The 19,965-nt window shown below is 36.5% G+C and overlaps 1 protein-coding gene across 7 annotated transcripts in view; it reads right to left on the bottom strand.

The window, feature by feature from the left end:
- LOC140674454 (uncharacterized) overlaps positions 1-19,965 on the bottom strand; it is a 199,340-nt gene that overhangs the window by 106,134 nt on the left and 73,241 nt on the right. For all 7 annotated transcript variants that reach the window (XM_072907989.1, XM_072907990.1, XM_072907987.1 and 4 more), the window contains 2 exons: positions 8,284-8,364; positions 6,675-6,900 (listed from right to left, as the gene is read on the bottom strand). In XM_072907989.1, coding sequence (XP_072764090.1) covers positions 6,675-6,900; positions 8,284-8,364 — 307 coding nt within the window. The remainder of the gene's footprint in view (positions 1-6,674; positions 6,901-8,283; positions 8,365-19,965) is intronic.

Genomic DNA, 19,965 nt, shown 5'->3' with positions numbered 1-19,965 from the left:
AATGCTATATTAAATTTTGTTTCAAATGTTTCGTTAATGTAGTATCTTAAACTTGATGGATTTTGCCGATTAAATTTTAATCAAACGTATATCCATTCAATAATTTGTGCAGAAATTATTATACCATAGATTCACACACACATTTCTATTTTTAAACTCGGTTTATTAACAAAAGCAATTTAAAATTTACTTCCAAATAAAAATACATGAAAAATTCGATATTACAAATTTATTTGTACAGCAAATGTCGTCTTCCTATATTGCCTTCTTGCTCAAACATTTTTCAACAAATTTCTACGTCTCATACACAGTATTCATGCCTTTTGAATTGAATAAATTTTATTAATATATATTTATTATTAATATATATTAATTATATTTTATTAATATATATTTATTAAAAAAAATATATATATTTTTTCTTTAAATCCGAGGAAAGGAAAGGTGTCGATTTCGCCATTGATGTTATCACAATTCCGTACTGATGTTAACACCGGAATTGTCGCACGATTACATGCTGTCAATGAGAGCACGTCTCGCGGCTAGCTAATTAGGGGTTTATAATTAGTCGCGAATAAACTCTCGGCAATTATGCACGTACGTCGCGCACTAATTAACGAGAACAATGGCCTTAGCGAGGGAGCACGGAAAAAACACTGCGTATACTTTACCGCACTTTGATTAATCGAAGATTTTCGCACGCGCGCACGCTAATTGGAAAGCGAGCCGATAAGATTTACCTCTCATCGCGAAGTCTCTATCCCATCCATTCGGTAATTTCTATATAATAATTAATTCGTTCTCCCCCTGTGGAACATGACGGTAGAAGCAATACCGATTCGTCGTGTGTGAGGGATGTCTGGAAACTTTCACGCTTCGTTTCCATAGATATGAAAATCGAGTTTCCATTCGCGAGGGTGAAATGTCAATAATTTTCGACGTTTGCAAATCATTAGAAATTTACTAAGAAATGGACCATAATTGCGATGAGAAGATTATTTATTAAACTTTTCTTTTCAATAAATTGTCGAGATAATTAATGTTAGAAAAAAAGACATTCCGCGTGTTACAAATAATAGTTTTTCATTATGTGAAAGTTGCGTCTAAATTTAAGATGTAAATGAAAACTGTTTCAAGATATCTATAAGCGAAGGAAATGAATGAAGAATGATGCATAATTAATTAAAAGCACATGGATTATATATTACCTTAATGCGGTATCATCCATCATATAACGTACTGACAATGATATATCTTGAGTGCTTAGTAAAAGGGATTTAAGATTTTATCTAATCTAATAATATGATTTTACAGCATGTAGAAAAGCTTTTTATTCTCCAAAACAAGCAGTCGTTTTACCATAAAAATGACATGTGGCACTATTAGTGTCGCCAAGTCTGATAGTCATCAATATTTCAAATTTCAATTAAACCTTTTTCTCTTTCTCTCTCTCTCTCTCTTTCTCGAATCTCCTTCCTTCGTAACTATTAACTCGACTAACTAACTTGTGTTTCTTTTGCAAAGAATTGTACGGAGTATTTCAAAAGTTCTATATGACAAGCATATAAATGTTCAATTACGTGGCGCTACAGGGCGCCATTTAAATGCCTACTTAAAATATTAATTATGCATAAATCCTTGTAGCACACGTACATAGCAAATCGCATGATTTGCTGGGATTTCTAATTGCATTCGTGCACTGTAATTGCGTAAGACCGCGATTTCTGCGGAGAGATATTAATGACGCATTGCACGGCTGAGCGTGCTTCCGTTTTTTGAAGACGTCACGTGTAAGACCAGTATTATGAATAATGCGCCATGTGATTGTACAATATTTATGATCCATGAAAATGATGTGGAATTGCCACGAGATATGTCGGTTTTCAGAAATGTTTCATGACAATAAATACGCATCGTAAAACAATCAGATAATTCGATAACATGTTTACTTTGATATAACAAATTACGATTACTTATTCGAATTTAATTTTAATATATGCGAGCCATATAAATACTATATCAATTTTTTTTTAAACTAGTTCGATTATTACTGCACATTCGCACACACGCACACACAATCATCGACCATTTTAACCCTCTAAAATTTTTAGCGCAAAATATTAGCAGACTGGAAACGCGGTTCCCCCGGTGTTAACTCAACGCGTTATGAAACCCCGAGTGTGTCGAAGGACTAATCCATCCCCTCGGCATGTCATGTGCAACCATATAGCGACAAAACGGCGACGGCGGGCGTCATATTTTTGTAGCGATGATCGCGCGACGTGGCAAATGAAACAATAGCAACCGCCCGCAGGGCGATAAAACCGACGACGCCACGCGTGCATTCGCGCGAACGCGCATGCTGCAGTTGCAGCGACAAATATTGCAACTGCAATTTTCACAAAATCACCTTTTACACAAAGCCTACCGATGCGGGGGATATTTCCGTTAACATTGAATTACGAGCTGTTATTTTACACCACTCGAATGTGTTGGAAGAATAAAATTTTAATCGTCAAACTCGGCGTAAAAACAACTATAGGCTGCACGACAATATTACTGTGTCTTTTTCTCATTTTTTATTTATTATAGGAAAGACTTCATAAAAATCTATTCGTCTGTTTAAATTGCCAGACATTTGCTTGATAATTGATAATATGATATTTATAAATAAAATTAAAAAATTAAAAAATTTTCTTTTCTTCCATTTCTTTTATATAATATTTATAAATAAAATTAAAAAAAAAAAAAAATTAGAAACTTCTCTCTTCTTCTTTTCTTCGATTTCTTCTACACTGAAGCAAAGAGATACAATTCCCTTGTAGTTTGCGAAGTAAGTTGCGTCCCTGCTTAGTAGTTACGGCCGGTGCTCGTCAGCCGAAATTCCGGCCTTCATTCGACGAGCTCGTCGGCTCGAAACGAGCCGACTCGTCGGCGATGCCTACATACACTACGTATAGTACTATCGCTGTCGTTCAAAACACGCGTTCGCGGATACAATATAGGACTGTCCGTCATGACGGAAAATCGTGCGAGTATTCGAGAGGGAGAGAACGCGTGTATCAACACACGACACGACACGACGCTTCGCGTCCCATGGTGTCCCTCTCGTTTCACGGGACGCCGCGTCGAGTCGATCCGACCTGCCAATCCCGCCGTCATCCTTGCTGAGAGGACCGAATATGGACGAGTCTCTAGCAGCTTTTTTCGCCGATCCCACGTACTACTACTTGTATTGTGTATCGAAATAATGTACGAGGAAAAAGGAAAACATATACGTTTTTATCCGTCTTATCTGAGTAACGCTTGTCACGTGCTTGTCATATGTAGCTATATCAATGAAATGTCGTTGAATCTCTCGTCGAGTCGCGTGACAGCGAGAAATTCTCGAATATATTCAACGAGGGAAAGAATGCGTGAAGAAAAGATAAGCCGAATAACATTTAAATTTTAAAAGCCTAATCTAAAAGAACTGTTCATGTGTCAACGTAAGCAGTTTGTTAATTTATTTCCGTAATTAAATTAATTCTTTAAAGATGATTTCAATCTGAAACTCTTTATCCTTTTCAAATAAAAAATCTTGATATTCAGAAATACAGGATGTTACGCATAGTAAGGGTGAAGGAAAGCATTTACTTTTAAACGAAGTAACTTCCGAGTGCGTAGGGACGTGTTCTGAATGGCTGTCCACCACAATAAGAGGCTAACGCGCGGCTTCGCTAATTCATGCTAATTTCGAAAACTTTTTGCATCGTTTAATTCAATTAGTTCGGCTCTTTCAATGTGGCAATTAGCATATTAACTTGACTATGTGAACCTCCCGGTTGCCGAGTCGCGCTCGCGCAAGCAAAGTCGCGACTTTTCCGCTTCTATCCTTTTATCGGACGACGCCTCGCTCATTATCCGAACCTGTTTCAAACGTTATGATGCAAATTGAAAGCTAACATTTTTGCTCGCGACAAAAATATGACAAAAGTAACGAGAGACGCCTCGCAAATCCGTAATCGAAATTCAATTTGAAACCGCGTTCGCATAAATTTGAATAATTGAGTCGGCGAATTTCGAGAGTGGACGCCACCGTTAATCTAATTAATCTTTCTCCATCGCCAAAAAGGTAAGTCGATTAAAATAAAAGAATTTGGATAACTGATTGTAAATTGATCGTCCCTGTTTAGTAGATAGCGATAAGGCAAGCGAGTCAACGTTCATAAATTAAATTATATTACGAAATATATTAATTATATATTACAAAATTAAATTGTACAATTTTAATTATATATTACAAATTTTGTGCTTTTAAAGCTTTTGTAAGCTCGACAACAAAAACAAGTTTCGGAGAAACCACTTACCGATAATTCAACAAAAACGATCCCTCAAGGGACAAAAAAATTCACGCGACGAGATTGATGTAACCGAGGGTTGGTCGGAAAAAAAATTAGCGAAAACTGTCTGGTTGCGCTCATTGTCGGAAATGCGAAAAAAACGGACGTAACTGATCGCTTCTACAACTTCTTTCGAGGCGAGTTCTCTTTCAAGGCCGTCGGCATTGTCGGAAACCTTTCATGACTATCCGAATGAATAACGTGCCTGCCTTTGTGCGCTTGTCGGAAAACATTACGAGTCGCCCTGTTAATAAGTCGTGCGATATAAAATTGACGAAACGAGTTCTGCAGATGTTTAAAGCGATAATTAATGGGTGGGGTGAGCAAAATGAGAGTGCAGATATCACGAGGCTATCTCGGGATATTAATCGAACGTTGAATAGTCCGCATTGCTTTGATCACGAGATAATATAGTCTTAGAAATCTTATCGAAAGAAAAAGAGAGAGATAAAAAAATATTTTTATATAAATGTGTTCGAAATTTTAAAATAAAATAAAGATATATTATTTATTTATTTAATCTCAAATTGAGTTAAATTATACCTGATACGGTAGTTGGCCACTGTTAATGAATTCAATTAAAATATAAATTAGTATGATATTAATTAAAATATTAAGAAATTAAAATAACAATTAAGGCTAAATTAAGAATAAAATTAGATTAAAGTAAAATTTAATTGTAGAAACATAATTACACGATTAAAACTGTAACTATTCTAAAATAAATTAAAGTATATTTAGATTTTAAGTAACTTTAAAAGCTGTTCGCACTATACATAACTGACCCGACTTAGGTTATCCCAGAAGATCATTAATCGAAGAGACAAATTTGACGACATTTTTGGCGAAAAAAAGCATAAAATTGTTGTTAATGCAAAATACATATTGAAAAATTAAACATTTAATTTAAATCTCAAACTCAATCAGAACGAGTCTGATCATGTCTGATGAATTTGCAAAGCAATATTTTCATTCGATCAAAACTTTGTTGAAAAGTTATAAAAGTCGAACAAATTGAATTGTGAATAAAATTGTTATATGTAGTGACTTTTTAGGGATGCATTTATTTTGGATGCAAAATTGTATTTCGCAGTGATTGAACCGAAGCGAACGAAGCTTTATATACAATAAAATACGACATATATATATATATGCGTTAACTTTGCATGAATTTGTTTAGTATGTCCGCAAATAAAATTCGTTTCACTGATTTGTAACCGTGGTTAAAATTCGGTGTATAAATTACTTCTCTTTATTATATCATGATGAAAATATTTAATAAAAAAATTTATAAGAGACTATCGGCTACTTTTTTTTTGTGCAACTGATCGAAATTTATTTGATGAAAATTCTGTCAATTCAAATTCAGTTCTCACGAAGAAATCATCATAGTTCGCGTAAACGTTCTTGATTGAAGAGAAGCTCGATTAAACGCATGCAAATGCAATTGCACGTGACGACATCGCAAAAGAGTTTAATATCTGACGTGCCTTATAAAATCGTCCTTCGCGCGCAGGAGAAGGGTCGAATAAATTTCATTAACTCATTAGATTTACCATCGTCGTCGTCGTTGTCAACCTTACGCGCAAAGCGCGAAACATCGTTAATTTCGGAGTAATCGTCGTATTCGCGCGTGCGACGAATACTCTCTTCTTTTCACTCTAACGACAAGAGAGAGAGAGAGAGAGAAAGAGCGATCCAATTTACTATGGAAATCCTACGGTCGCCCCTTCCCCTATCGAGAAAATCAATTACGTCGAATGAATACAACATGAAGGGTATAAAGGGTTAGCCGCGAGTCTCCGCGAACGGTAAGCGGAGCGTTTGAATGACATGAGATCGAACAACGAGATTGGATGCGAGGAAGGAATTTCGAGAGTCGTAGACTGGACAGATCTGATTTGTCAGGACGCGGGAATCATCACTGACAAATCTCATTACGACTCAACGCTCGTGATTAGGGTCCAATAAGTTTTCATCTCGTATTCGAGACACCGTAGAAGCCTTTGATATTCATTCAATAAAGAAGAGAGTCTTATAAAGATCGCGAATAATTGACAAGAAAATTATAAACTAATAAAATTATACTCTAATCATTTAAATGCATTATAAAAAAATTCAATTAAATGATATGATTATTATTATAAAATTGAATTTTATTGTGTTGTCTTTGTTCTCTTTCTGTCACAAAGTATTTCTCTCCCTCTCTCTCTCTCTCTCTCTTTCTTATTATTTTAGAGTGATAATAAAAAGTAGCAAAAATATATATTTTTTTCAATCGTAGCTTCTTACCTTGGCAGGATCGGATTTCTCCTCCGGCTGCTCGTTGAAGGTCTGCGAAGCTCTGGACATGGTGTTTCTCCGGGATGTCGTCGTGCCATCTTGCGAGGGGCGCACAAACTCGATTCTACCACCCTCGACGACGATATTGGGGGCTGGTGGAAAATTCTCCGTGTTACCGACCGTGTCGCAGTAACCCAAAAGCCCAGCTTTTTCCCCGTATAGGGGATGAATTTGTCTACAACAGAGGGTAAAAGAATGCTCCGATAACAACAGATGGTGCTTCGTACTTGATCAATCTCATCGATCTTTCAGACATTTATATGCTAATCTTTCTTATTTTTATATAAAATATTGTGTAATGTATTTAAAACATATCAAATATTATAATTCAAAGTTAAATTTTTGTTATTTGTATGATTTCTTTGAAATTGTAACTTGAGGTTTAATAATTAAATTTATTTTCTAACACATGCGTCTTAAATAGTTAATTTAATATTATATGTGTATCATTGTATGTAACATTACAATATTAAATTAAAGATAATGTAGTAATAATTGTATTAATTGTAATATTTAATTAATTATTAATATTGTAAAAATTAATTTTTTTTTAAATGATGCATATTTAATTATATGTATATAAATTAAATATATTAATACTATAAATATATTATAAATATACTACAAAAATATAATATTTTATATATTGCATAAGAAATGTTCAATACTCTTTTCTCAAAACTTTCTCTTACTCTAATTAACTCTTTTTACCGTAAATAAGAATACTTTATATTTAATCACATTTCACAATTAATTCCCATCAATAATGAACAATAGCCCCACATCGACACGCATGCATTCTAGCACGACCGTTTCTTATTTTGTAAGCGGAAAGAGTGACCGACTTTAAGTGTACTGACAAAGGCTATTCCCTCCACGATTCTCTTCATAGTGCAGCAATGCACAGCGTTCAAGTGTGCAGACGCGATGACCGATATTGCACGGACAGATGCATTTGCGTATCAATGTCAATAATCTTACCGAGGAGCGGCGTCGCGCGATAGGATTACAGAGTAGGAACCGCTCCACTTTCGACGATTATTCTCTCACAAACCTTTTAAATCCACCTAACTTAACCTTAAGTCTCTTTGCGTGACGCGTATGCAAATGCGTAGGTACCTATGCAAATGCCCGTCTCTTTCTCTCTCTGTGCCGCTTTCGTTGCGCGACAACAAAAATGCACAATCGATAAAGACGTGAAAGTATATCGGCATTTAAAAGCAAAACTATAAAATTTGAAAAGAGAAAGAACAAGAGAACATATCAATATTGTCATGTCGGATTAAATAAATTAAATATCATATTTTTGATAGTTTACAAATTTAAAGAAGCTCTTATAATCCAATGACGATTTTTAAAAAAGAAAAAAATATATATATATTAATGTAATCGATCAAAAATAAATAAAAACGTTAAAAGAAATTAATTATTAATGCGTAAATATATTTAAATCAATCGTTATTGATAACAATATCATAATTGCTTTTTTAAATTACTTACAATTTTATATCAATTAGCGCACAATTACATAATTGTGTTAAAGTATCAACAAACTTACCGGGGGGATGGTATGGGGCGAGGCTTGTCAAGCGCCAGATCCGAGCTGAGGGGCGAATCGGGTCCGCGGCCGCTGGAAGCCCTAAAGAGCAAACAGAATTATCATTAGTTGAATTAACATTCGGAAATCAATAGTTTATCTAAGACTATCTTATGTCCACCATTACCATTATTCAATGTCCTCTAAAGATTATTTGATTAATACATAATATTTGGATTTTTATTCTCGTTGCTATTCCGTAACGAAATCGATAAATGTAACGATAAATGTAAATATAATACAAATGTCATTTTTTGAAAACTCCTACCAATCTCCAAGATAATTAAACGTATCCCTACATATATAATTTAATTATTATATAATAATTATAATTTAATAACAGGGAAACAAAAAAAATCTCAGACGAGTTTAAATTTTCTACATGTATATATTTTTCCATGTTTCTAACATATTTTAAAAAATAATTGCAAGGATAATAAACCACTAGTTAATCGATGTTTACAGATTAGAGATCTCGAGAGTCCCTTTATGACCATCCGGAGAAACACCATCCGTATTCCCTGCACTTTCCATTTCAATCTACAACGTAATCACGGCTGTCCGATTGAAATCGAACGAGCCCCGTTTTAACATTCGCGTGTGGATTTATGGCGGCCGATAAACGATTAGAGAGAGAATCATTAAAGGTACTCGCACATAAATTCCATCCGGAGATGCGGCAGTCACGATCGAGATGCGCTTTCGCGCGCGAATCCGAGAAACTGCGCCTTCGCGCAGCGGGGAGTATCGAGCTCGAGAAATGCTCGCGATGAAAAGCACGAGGCACGAGGAAATGTCGCTCCGCGCGTTGCGTAAGAGGCCGCAATTTCGTTTGTACATTACGACTTCAATATTCATATTTCATCAAGCCCGACCGCTCGATATCAAGCGATATAATTCTGGCGTCCGGCGCTTGACAAACTAGCCAGAGTCAGACGAATAATTCATAATCGCGAAATTCAATAGAATAATAACTGTATATCGGATAAATATGTATTACGGAACGCTAAATGTGCTGGCAGCTACAACGAATAAAATTAGATATCGAATGCGAGTAAAATTGAAATACGCAGACAGAATTACTTTGTGTGAAAGCATACTTTTTTTTCGGAGAGTTAAAAATTATTTTATTAAAAATATAGAAACAAAAATTTCTGTAGGGTAAATTTTAGTCATCATCAAAGATAATCGATATTTACAGTAGCTTATGTGCATATATTGTTCGAAATAGCGATATTGTGAATCTTATGTCATCGTTTTACTTTTGACTACCTGCAAAGTTTTTCATTTGTCCACTAAAAACTGTTATAACGCCGAATAAATTACAGTTTAGCTATCGTAATCGATGTTAGACATATTATAAAGATATGTAAATTGTTATATGACCTATAATTTTTATTTTCATTTTCATTAATTTTTTATAAATATTATGGCCATCTTTTCCTTAAAAAAATCTTTTCCTTTGGGTAAGATGGCCAATGCTTATGTTGAACTATTTTGATAATATAAAATTTCTATGAAATATTTTCCTTTTAATTTCGATAATATTACGTAATTTAAGCTTCAGAGAAGATAATATGTCAAACACTATTAAAAAATAACACAAATAAAAATATGTTTTTTGCATTGTAAAAAACTATGGCCATCTTACGCGAGTTTACCCCATTATTCTCTGAGTTTCGTTCAATGGAAAGTTAAAAGTGCTCAAACTGTCTATTTTATGTATTAACTTTAGATATGGTAAAAATGCGGCGTGTTTCTTGCAAGAGATCGCATAGCGATGATTGACGAGTGCAACATTAGACCGGGATGCGTCGCGTCGCGACGCAACCTCGATCCGCGTCCGACAACGATGTTTTTCCTCTTTCCTCGCAGTCTCTCACTTCCGCTCGCAAATCCTCTCGGACCGCCGCATTTGGAGCTCTTGGCAGCCGCTCAGACGTTCGCGATGAAATATCTAGCACGGGTGACTTTGATCTTCTACGGCGCGCGCTCAAAACGATGTGGATGCGCGAATAGCGCGGGCGAGTTCGCGTATATGCGTGCGTACGTGCGTGCGTGTTTACGCCCGCCCGCGAATGCGTACGCATAACGCTCTGGGAATCAGGAAGTTCCAATGCGAAGTGAGATGTTTCGATACCGGGTGTCAACGCGCGCATTCGCGAGGAATAATTTCTTCAGCATCAGAATAAATATAAGAGTTCATATATATATATGTAAATACGTTAAAATTATAAAAATACAAAAATAACTTTTCAAATAAATCAAAAGTTGTCCTATTCATATTTGAAAAAAAAAAAATATTTCTCTAATCATTCAAATTGATGTATTATTTTAAGCATGTCACAGGTACATAATTTATTTAAAAAGTTATACTTTGCAACATATATTTTATAACTCGATTCACAGGAGGTCAAATGAAGGCTGAGAGGTGGAAGAGAGTTAATCGATTCGCTTCGATCGTACAAATATATACACCCGATATAAATATCGAACACACGCATATCCGTCGCGTGACAGCTGCGTCCATATGGAAGCGCGGCGAAATCTCGCTGACCCTCTTCTTTCTCGCATTCTCACGCGGAATGACAGTGTGAGGGGAAAGAAGAGGGGAGGGGGGAAGAAGAGCCAGTGAATCACCCTCGCTGAAATTCTAAAAGCGCCTCTTTCCCAAAAGTCTATTACAGAGCACTTAGAATCATGCGCGCCGCGGTATTTCGGTGTCCAACGCCAGATCTCGACCGCACTTCTGCGGTGATCGTTGCACCCGGTACACGTTGGCAAGCTACCTAAAAGTGCGTCGCCCGTGATTTACCGATTTGTTGATGTTCGATGGAATCCTCTTCTCTTTCGAGAAGACCGAGCAAAAGAGAATAATGCAAGTCCGACAATTAATTTTCTTACCCGCTACGCTTCAGGCGATAACTAATAGTTCCTTGCAGTTCAATATCTAAATCATCCTGTCTTATTTTTAGACTTTCTCTTCTCCCTTTCATTCTCTCTCTCTCTCTCTCTCTCTCTCTCTCTCTCTCTCTCTCTCTCTTTCTCTCTGTTTTTAGTTTCTCAAGATCGCGAGTATTTTCCACATCCATTTTATCGACTCGGAGCAAAAACAGAAAGAGATTCTTTTCGTATTATATTTTTCTTTTTTTTTTTTTTTTAAAGAAAAAAAGGGTGCTATTTGCAAAATGTAACAGCATTTAAAGTTTCGCTTCAAAAATATTTTTATATAAGAGATCCAACAACGTGTAATGCGGCATGTGATAGCAGAAAAAAAGTGCTACTTTCGTACAAGAGTTGCATTGCGTTAATACGTAAAGCATTGCTAGAAAAATATGAACAAAAATTGCTGACATTTTGAAATCTCTTGGCAAATGTTTCCCGACCTTTCCTCTCGCAGTAAAAGCCGCGCGAATGCATCTGAGAGGCAACTCGGCGCGAAACGTGCAACGGCACTTAGTCACGCCGTTTATCCTCTTTTTTAGCGACGCCTTTCGCTCTTTTATAACTTCGCACAATTGCTAGATCGTTAAGTTGTAACTGAAATAAAAAGAGAAAATAGAGAAAAAGACAGAGAAGAATGTTCCGCAAATAAGCGAAGGATCGAGCAATCGCGAATTCGCGCGTTATGAATTAAAACAACAACTCGACACTTCGTCCATGTCGTCATCGAGCAGAAAGACATCCCTCGTGCTCGAGAAACCTAATTTGTCGACTGGGAACCGCTTTTACGTGTTTGTCGTAAAAATTGCAACGTAACGTCTCTCGACGTCGGGAAACGCTACGACCAGGAGCGAGTTATTTCGCGCTCGTCGTGCCTGACATTCTGCAACGGGAGTAAAAACGACGGAAGAAGCGGACGCCTTTGAAGAGCTGACGGAAAAATAAGATTACTGCCGGCAAAAATGCTGGCTGCGTAACGACGGTATCGCATAGTCGTTGCGAGAAAAACCTACAGACCAACGCGACGAGGGCAATCATAATTACATCGAAACGAGTTGCTCATCCTACTCATTTAATGTGTATACATATGTTATAAAATAAACTGCACAGTTTAAAATTGTTTTACAAAAATGCTTAATTACTTTTTAAATAGAACCCGTACATGTAAAAAAGAAAGGCAGAAAACAGTTTTAAAGTAAAATTAAATATCTTTTAAATAAAGAATTTCTCTTTCCTCTTACGTATAATAAGATGCAATAAAGTATATATTTCGACAAAGAGAGTCTTCTTTAAGCAATAATTACTGTCGAAAAATTAACGAGAACAATTCTTTACGGCAATTCGGTTTTAGGGGCGCAAAGGTTAATCGTAAATTTTCGATACCTGGAGACTCGCATGACAAAATAAGCGCGATTTACCGAAGGAATCGTGGCGTACTCCTATTCGCGCAATGTAATCCACGATAACCGAGGTACAGCGGAGTGTCCGCAGCCGGTAACGGTACACCCGTCGCGCGAATATTCCTCGAACGATGCCGGTGTCGGATGTGCACGTGCATTAGCGGGCGTCGGGTCCCCTTCGTCTTCGCGATGTAACACTATATCCCTCTCCGCGCGCGCGCAAGAGAGAGAGAGAGAGAGAGAGAGAGAGAAAGAGAGGAGTACAGTACGTCGAGACGCGCCGTTGCAACTCGTGCAACTCGCTCGTGCACTAACGAGAACGCCGGAAGGACCCACAGTTCTTCTCAGCACGTGAGTTACGTTACCGTGTGGTTCTGATGTCTTTGCGAGAGAAATATATTGTTGATTCGAAAGCAAAAAGACGTCATTAAAATTGTTTCTCATGGCCTTCTTGTGAAACAACATTTCGAAGAATAATGATATGTCTATTTATATCATGATTTATATGTAAAAGTGCCATTTAAATTTAAAATTTTGTTCAAATATCGAGAAAACAATGAGACGGTGCAATTTATTTATTTTTTTTTTTTTTGTAATCAAGAAATTATTGTTCAAATTAGTATTGTGTAAAGAAATGATTTTTATAAAACGAATCGCAATAAAATTCTATTTGATTTTTTCCAGAGACAAAAGAATTCTCTGAGAATTCCCTGAGGTTTTCTATGTTTTTCCAGAGAGTAAACACCCTGAATTCGCTACTATTTCAAGCCGGGAAATTATCAAACATTAGTATTATACCAAGAGAAAAATTAGCTTTTGCAAAATTAAGTATATCAAAACTATTTTTACAAGAGCCGCAGACATCGGCGCAATTTTCCTCATCCTGTGTAAAACCTCGGAAATTATTAAATTTCCGCGTTCGAAAATCGGATTTTGTCCTTTCGCCGTCCATTTGTACGCGATAACTTATGAACGAGCCGTAAGCCGGAATGTCGAATGGTCGTCGAACAGGGGTTTCGCATTCAGAGACCGTGTGCACCCCATGAAATCCCATACAACACCCCCAGTCACGTCTCCCGTGAGACGCGATCTTAACAGCTTCGAAATATTTCATAGAAGGCTGACTGAATATCCGTCGGCGACGGATTCGTCTCATCCGGCCAGTCGCGAAAAATGAAATGATCGGCTTATTCGAGCGAGAACTTTTAACCTCTGGCGCAGACGACAGCCGCGACGATGAATGTGAAAAAAAGCGCGCTTTCCCCTTTTTAATCCTGGAATGTGCGTGCATATTCCGTGCGACGATTCGCACGAATCGACACAGTAGTAAAAAAAAATATCACTTCTCTCCGTGGATGCTTCGTTAAAAATGTAATATTTAATTTTAATATTAAAATAAAAAATATATACGGATTTTCTTTTTCCCTGTAATACGTGGAATTTCGTAATATGAAAAAGTTATCGAGTGAACTTTGTTTTACATAACAATTTCATTTTAGATTAAATTTATTATCTCACGTCTGTTTTTAATATATTAAATTCTGCATTCAATACAAAATTACAAGGGATAAATTCCCTCTGATTTCTCTGTTAAATATTATTTGTTTTATTATTTATTTTCTCGTTAAATAAAGTCATGAAAATTAATGTATGCATTACAATTCCGCACTATGAGCGATCGTCAAATGATCGAACGATTATTATATCAGCATCGTCCCGTGATAATATCCTGAAGTCTACACTCGGCTTTAATCGAAAGAAATACCAAAAAAAATACCAAAGTGCAAATTCGAGGGACGAATCTCTAGCGAACACTTCCATTTCGTTTATTAAAATCCGCATCTCCCCTCTCACGTTCCCCTCGGTGCGTGTGACATTCGGAGTTTCACCATCCCGGAGAACCGGAACAGAGGAGTACAGGAGGCAGGAAAGGGGAGACAACGCCCTTAATGCACATTTTGTGCGAATTCGCGTTTTAAGGGAGGAGACGCTTTGCGAGCGCGGATCGCGCGATAAAACGCGAAATGTTAAAAAACACCCTACGGTTTTCACTCTCCGCTATAAAGGGAACGATATTCACTGTTCTCCCCCTTTCCTCCCTTATCCGCACAACGAAGCTCCCTTTTTCATCGCCCCTGTCGCCTCGATAAAATCGACAAGCGAGGCGCGACGGACACCTGCGATCGCGCATTTCGGGAAAACGCGCGAATTATGGAAATTATAGTGCGCGAAGTTATACAGATGGGAAGAAGCTTTTTTTTGAAGGGTAAAATGTATCCAAAAGAGATTGAGATAGAAAGCTCTTCCGTTTGACAGGAAAAAGAGAGAATGCTTTCAAATTCTATTTTGATTAAAATTGAATTTAAATTAAATTAAATTAAATTCACATAATTTAAACTCTCATCTAATTTATAATTTACAATAAATTATACGTGTACGTGTGTGCGTGGGTACAGGTATACATAATTAACTACTTGTGCTTCTAAAAAATAAAGCGAGAAAAAAGATCATTAAATTATAGTGTATTAAATTTTATTAAATTAAATTATAAAATTTAATAAAATTATACAACTCTTACATAATTATAAAACTTGTATAACGGTTAGACGAGATAATTTTTTTCTTTTGAATCATAGTACTCATTATATTATAAAGCTTCTATAACATAATTATATTTATTTAGGTAATTTAATTACTTTGTAATTTTTACAAAGCTTTCAGTGGGATTAAAAATTTATTATTTTTCCATCTTTGTTTCTCGATTCTATTAATTATACTTAAAAATAGAAAATAACTGCGTTGATTATACATCGTTCAGAGTTAAAAAGTTTAAAATAACACACGTGGTCTCGCCGCGTAAAAATTCACATTGCGCCGATAATTCGAGTGCAACGAAAAGATAAGCCGCGTAAACAGAGCATTTCGCTCGCAGAATGCACCTGTAATACACAACCTAACTCTGCCACTATTTCTGGTCGTGTACACTCGCTTCGCGGACACTTCACGCGCCGCTGAAACAGCGTTATATTTATCGCTTCCTCGTGCTCGGGACGTTCCTCGGCTGCTCTTTCTCGTTCTGGGTCAAAAGTCTCGCCACTGCAAAACGACAAGACCGAGGAAGCCAAGGGGAACGGACCGTCTCGTGAGAACGAAATTCTCTGTCGGTGGGAACGACAAGCGTTTAACATAGGTACATAATTACCGATTTCTGTGATTAACTCCATCTCCAGGTAAATAAATAAATGCAGAAAAATCGAAATAAAGATGTCACATATATCTTATTGTTAGATCGAATAAAGATCCAAAAATCAAAAATATTTTAGAGAAAAAAAGATTCATAATAATAAAAAAAATGAGATATTTGAGAAAAATCTGTTATAATTTTTAATAAAAATTAAATTTATAATATATAAAAGATGTATAAAGAGATTATTGAGAGCTAAAAGCTTTTAAATATTAAACATTAAATTTTAAATCAAGATATACATTTTGGTACAATAATTCAATTTTTACAATTTAAATTTGTAAATAATTGAAATATATTTCCTGCACAAGTAATGTAATAAAGTTTAAATAAAACGATTATTAAAACTTTCGGCATAATAACAAAAAAAAAAAATGTTATAATATGCTTAATGCAACGTTTATTTTAACAGTTCACTTATCTTAACTCGTTGCACTCAAGTTTCTACGTGCCATCATATTACGGACAACCGAGTCAACAGAGAGGATTCGAAAAAACGAAAGCTACGAAGACACATCAGTTTCCAATCTTAACGAGCTTCGGAAGGGAAGAACTGAAAAAGAGGGCAGTGATGACGAGTCATATAATACGACTCGAGCAAAGGGAAACGGTACGTTTTGAAAAATACTCTATCCGATTTCCGAACGATAACTACTTCCGGCCGGATGTGCCGTTCACGAATAACGTCTTTCGCTCGATACGTAGAGTGGAACGCGAAATAAAGGGCGAGCGAATCATCTTGCTATAATTCGCCCCGTCTTTCTTTCTCTCTCGTGACTTTCAACTTTACCTTGATAAGTTCCGATCAGATCGGATGAATCGACGATTTTAGAACGCGCTCTCTGATGGATGACGTGACTAATCAAGCCACTCGAGGGCGGAATGTTTGAATAAAATATTGAAAGTGCATCATGGATACTCTTGGTACCTATAGGTAGTATTAATTTCAAATTCTTCATATCGGAAAACGTGATTCTCAAAGAGAATCGAAATTTCTCCATTTAATTACAACACTTTTACGATTATAATTTTCTCGAAACATGAAAATCAATAATAAAAATAATAAAAATAATAAAAATAATTAGTCTGTTTTACATCTGTTATGCTTTATTAATATAAAAAAATATTATCAATACTTTTCTCATTTTATTTATTTGTAATGTAAATATTTTTGTTTGCTTTGTTATTACTGTATATTATTATTTTATTTATATAATATATTTAATTAAATTATTACATTTAATATAGGTATTATTCCGCACACTATACTCAGCGCTTATCAATTTATCATTATTTACTATATTTAAATACCGAGTTTACACGATGTGTTGAACAACGCGATGGATTTAGTTCGCATCGTCGTCTTCCGCGTCGCACGGAAATTGCGCAACCGGCTTCGTCGTGAATGAACTATAGGAGGTCAAACAGGTCTCGAGACGTAGACACCCGTTAGAGCGGCACTGCCGACTGGTTCGAAGAATCGTACATCAGTGAATGATTATCGATGATCGCCGGCGCTCTCGCGATGTTAACTCGTGTTAGAAATGACAATGGCGAGTTGAAGTGACGTAAGATGCAACGCATTGCATTAGGCAAATGAATTCAAGCGACATCAGCGTCTGAATTAATTTTAGAAATGTCCTTTTTAGAAATGGGAATAGGTAGTATACATTTCTCTCTCATAAAATATTAATACTTTTTTTCTTTCTTCCGTCTTTCTGACTCGACATTGACTCGGAATTGTACAGAGATACCATACGCTAGAGATGCACCAGTAGATGTGAGAAAGCGCAGCGCGCATTCCTTTGCGTTCTGGAAAATCTATTTCGGAGTCGGGACGCGCATCGCGAAACGTAATTACCGGCTGAATCATATGCGACTGCTCGGTATAACCAGCTATAACTCTAAGCGAAGCCGATAGGATTGCGAGTGGCTCAAGTCGTGAGTCACTGCTCCGTTGACAGAGTCCGCCTCTCACAGCGGCTCCTTTATCCAGGCCAGTTATAAATTCACCCTCTCTTCGAGAACTCTCCTTCTTTTTCTCTCTTTCTCTTTCTCTTTCTCTCTCCATTTTCTCCACAAGATCTAACGAAACCGCGTGCACCGGATTAAATCGAATGCACTCGGGAAGCAGTTGAACTGCATGACGTTACATCGGACGGCAGGCACGACGTTAGCGATCGGATTAATCGTCTCCTTGAGCCAGTAATTAAGTGCGACCCCGCAATTAAGTGCAAAAGTGCAACGCATGACAGGTAGACGTAATTGCCACGTGCGTCGCTATATTGCTCGCTCGTGATGAAATATATGTACGCTGCTTAACAAAAAAAAAACCATTTAACGAACAATAAATTATTAAACATTTATTTTTTATGCAGATTATGAATTTCTAATTTAAAATTTTTGTATTTTATAAATATTTCGCGAAGATATTTTACTCAATCAATCATGTAGATAAAGAGAAAAAGAGAAAGAGAGAGGGAGCGTTTTATGACTTTATTTCTATTAACAAGAACCTATAGTTGGACATTTATTATTGCCATTATTCTATCAAATTTCAGGGTCGAAGTAAAACAAATATTTCTTCCATGCATCCCATAATAGGATAAATAATTGCATCAACGCAGGCTGTTTATGAAGTGGACGGAGCGTAGGCTTCGCGTCGCAGCTATTCATAGTTTCGCGGCCGATTATGGCGTAAGATTTATGCGCGGCGAGTTCTCATCTCGTCGGTAATGAAAATCAGATTTGTAACTGCGAACAGCTTCCGTGACGAGGCAATATTCCAGCCATTGTCGCGGTCGTCCGATAACGTTAAACCGGCCGCCTCGCGCAGAGTGCGTGTACGCATATGCTATTCCGCATATGCTATCCGGAAAGCTGTGCATAATGTACGAAGAGATATTATCGCGTATATGTCAGCCTGTGTGCACGTGGCACTTCACGCGACAGCCTCTCCCGATAGCTCTCCCGGACTGTCACGGACTGATTTTTTTTTTTTTTTTTTTTTTGCCAGAGTCGTCAGAGATGATTATAACTTTTTGAGTATCCGCATCCTCGAAGCTATGACATGAGATGAGATTAAATTCACGCACCGATCGGTTTTTATTACGTCTCGTTATTTATATTATTTCATTTTAATTCCCTCGCTTGCTGAGCATAAAATAACTAAAAAGCAAGAATATCATTTTCATAATCTTTTATATATCGTTATAAATAGGTTTTGTTAATTTCTTTCGATTCTGAAAAGAAGGAATAATTCTCTCCTTATAAAGAAAATATAATTGCGATTTATTTATACTTGGAATTTATGGAAAATACTATTAAAAGTTTTTCAATTTTTTTTAGCAAAAGTAAGTTTCAATGTGTAAACAGGACTTTCTATTGATTTTAAGTAATATTTATTATCAAAGAAATATTCTTTTTTTGAATACATTACATATAATTTATATTAAAATTTATAATCATCCATGTATTCCATTTAACTTAAACCAAAAAAGTAATATCGAGAGAAACTTTTATATATTTATATTATATAATATCTTTTTTAAAGAGAAAACATTCTCTCCGCGAAAAACTCAAGTCCAGCGGGAACCACCTTAAGTTTGAGCGCTCTATTCTCCGGTTAGCAATAAATTCACCGATAGAGGATTTATATGATGCCCAGACAGAAAGAAAAAGAGAGAAAGTCCCAATTCGTGGGAAACGCATCCGGAAGGAAGAAAGGAATTTGGCAGAATATTGCGCGAATTTATCGCATGTAGATGGTTGCGATTCGAATTTTTACGCGCGCCGTCGAATTTCCCGAGGTGCGCGAGAACGTTAGCGTGTTCCGGATCTTCCCTCGCCGTCGTTCGCCAAGAAAAATATTCTGCGAGCAGTCCGTTGCAACAACAACAGCCGATCGCCCAGGCCGGGGGCGAATTTATCGAGTACAATTTTCCACGCTCGCTATCCGATCGCGCTTATGTCCGTGCACGTAAATACGAAAGCCGCGTATATACGTACGTCCGCTAGACATTACGGATGCGTGAGAACCGCGTGGGTGATCTCCCA

The sequence above is a fragment of the Anoplolepis gracilipes genome, chromosome 16 (assembly GCF_047496725.1).
Source record: "Anoplolepis gracilipes chromosome 16, ASM4749672v1, whole genome shotgun sequence".
NCBI classification, from domain to species: Eukaryota; Metazoa; Arthropoda; class Insecta; order Hymenoptera; family Formicidae; genus Anoplolepis; species Anoplolepis gracilipes.
The sequence above is the reverse complement of the archived record's forward strand: the minus strand, read 5'-3'. Positions and strand labels throughout refer to the sequence as shown.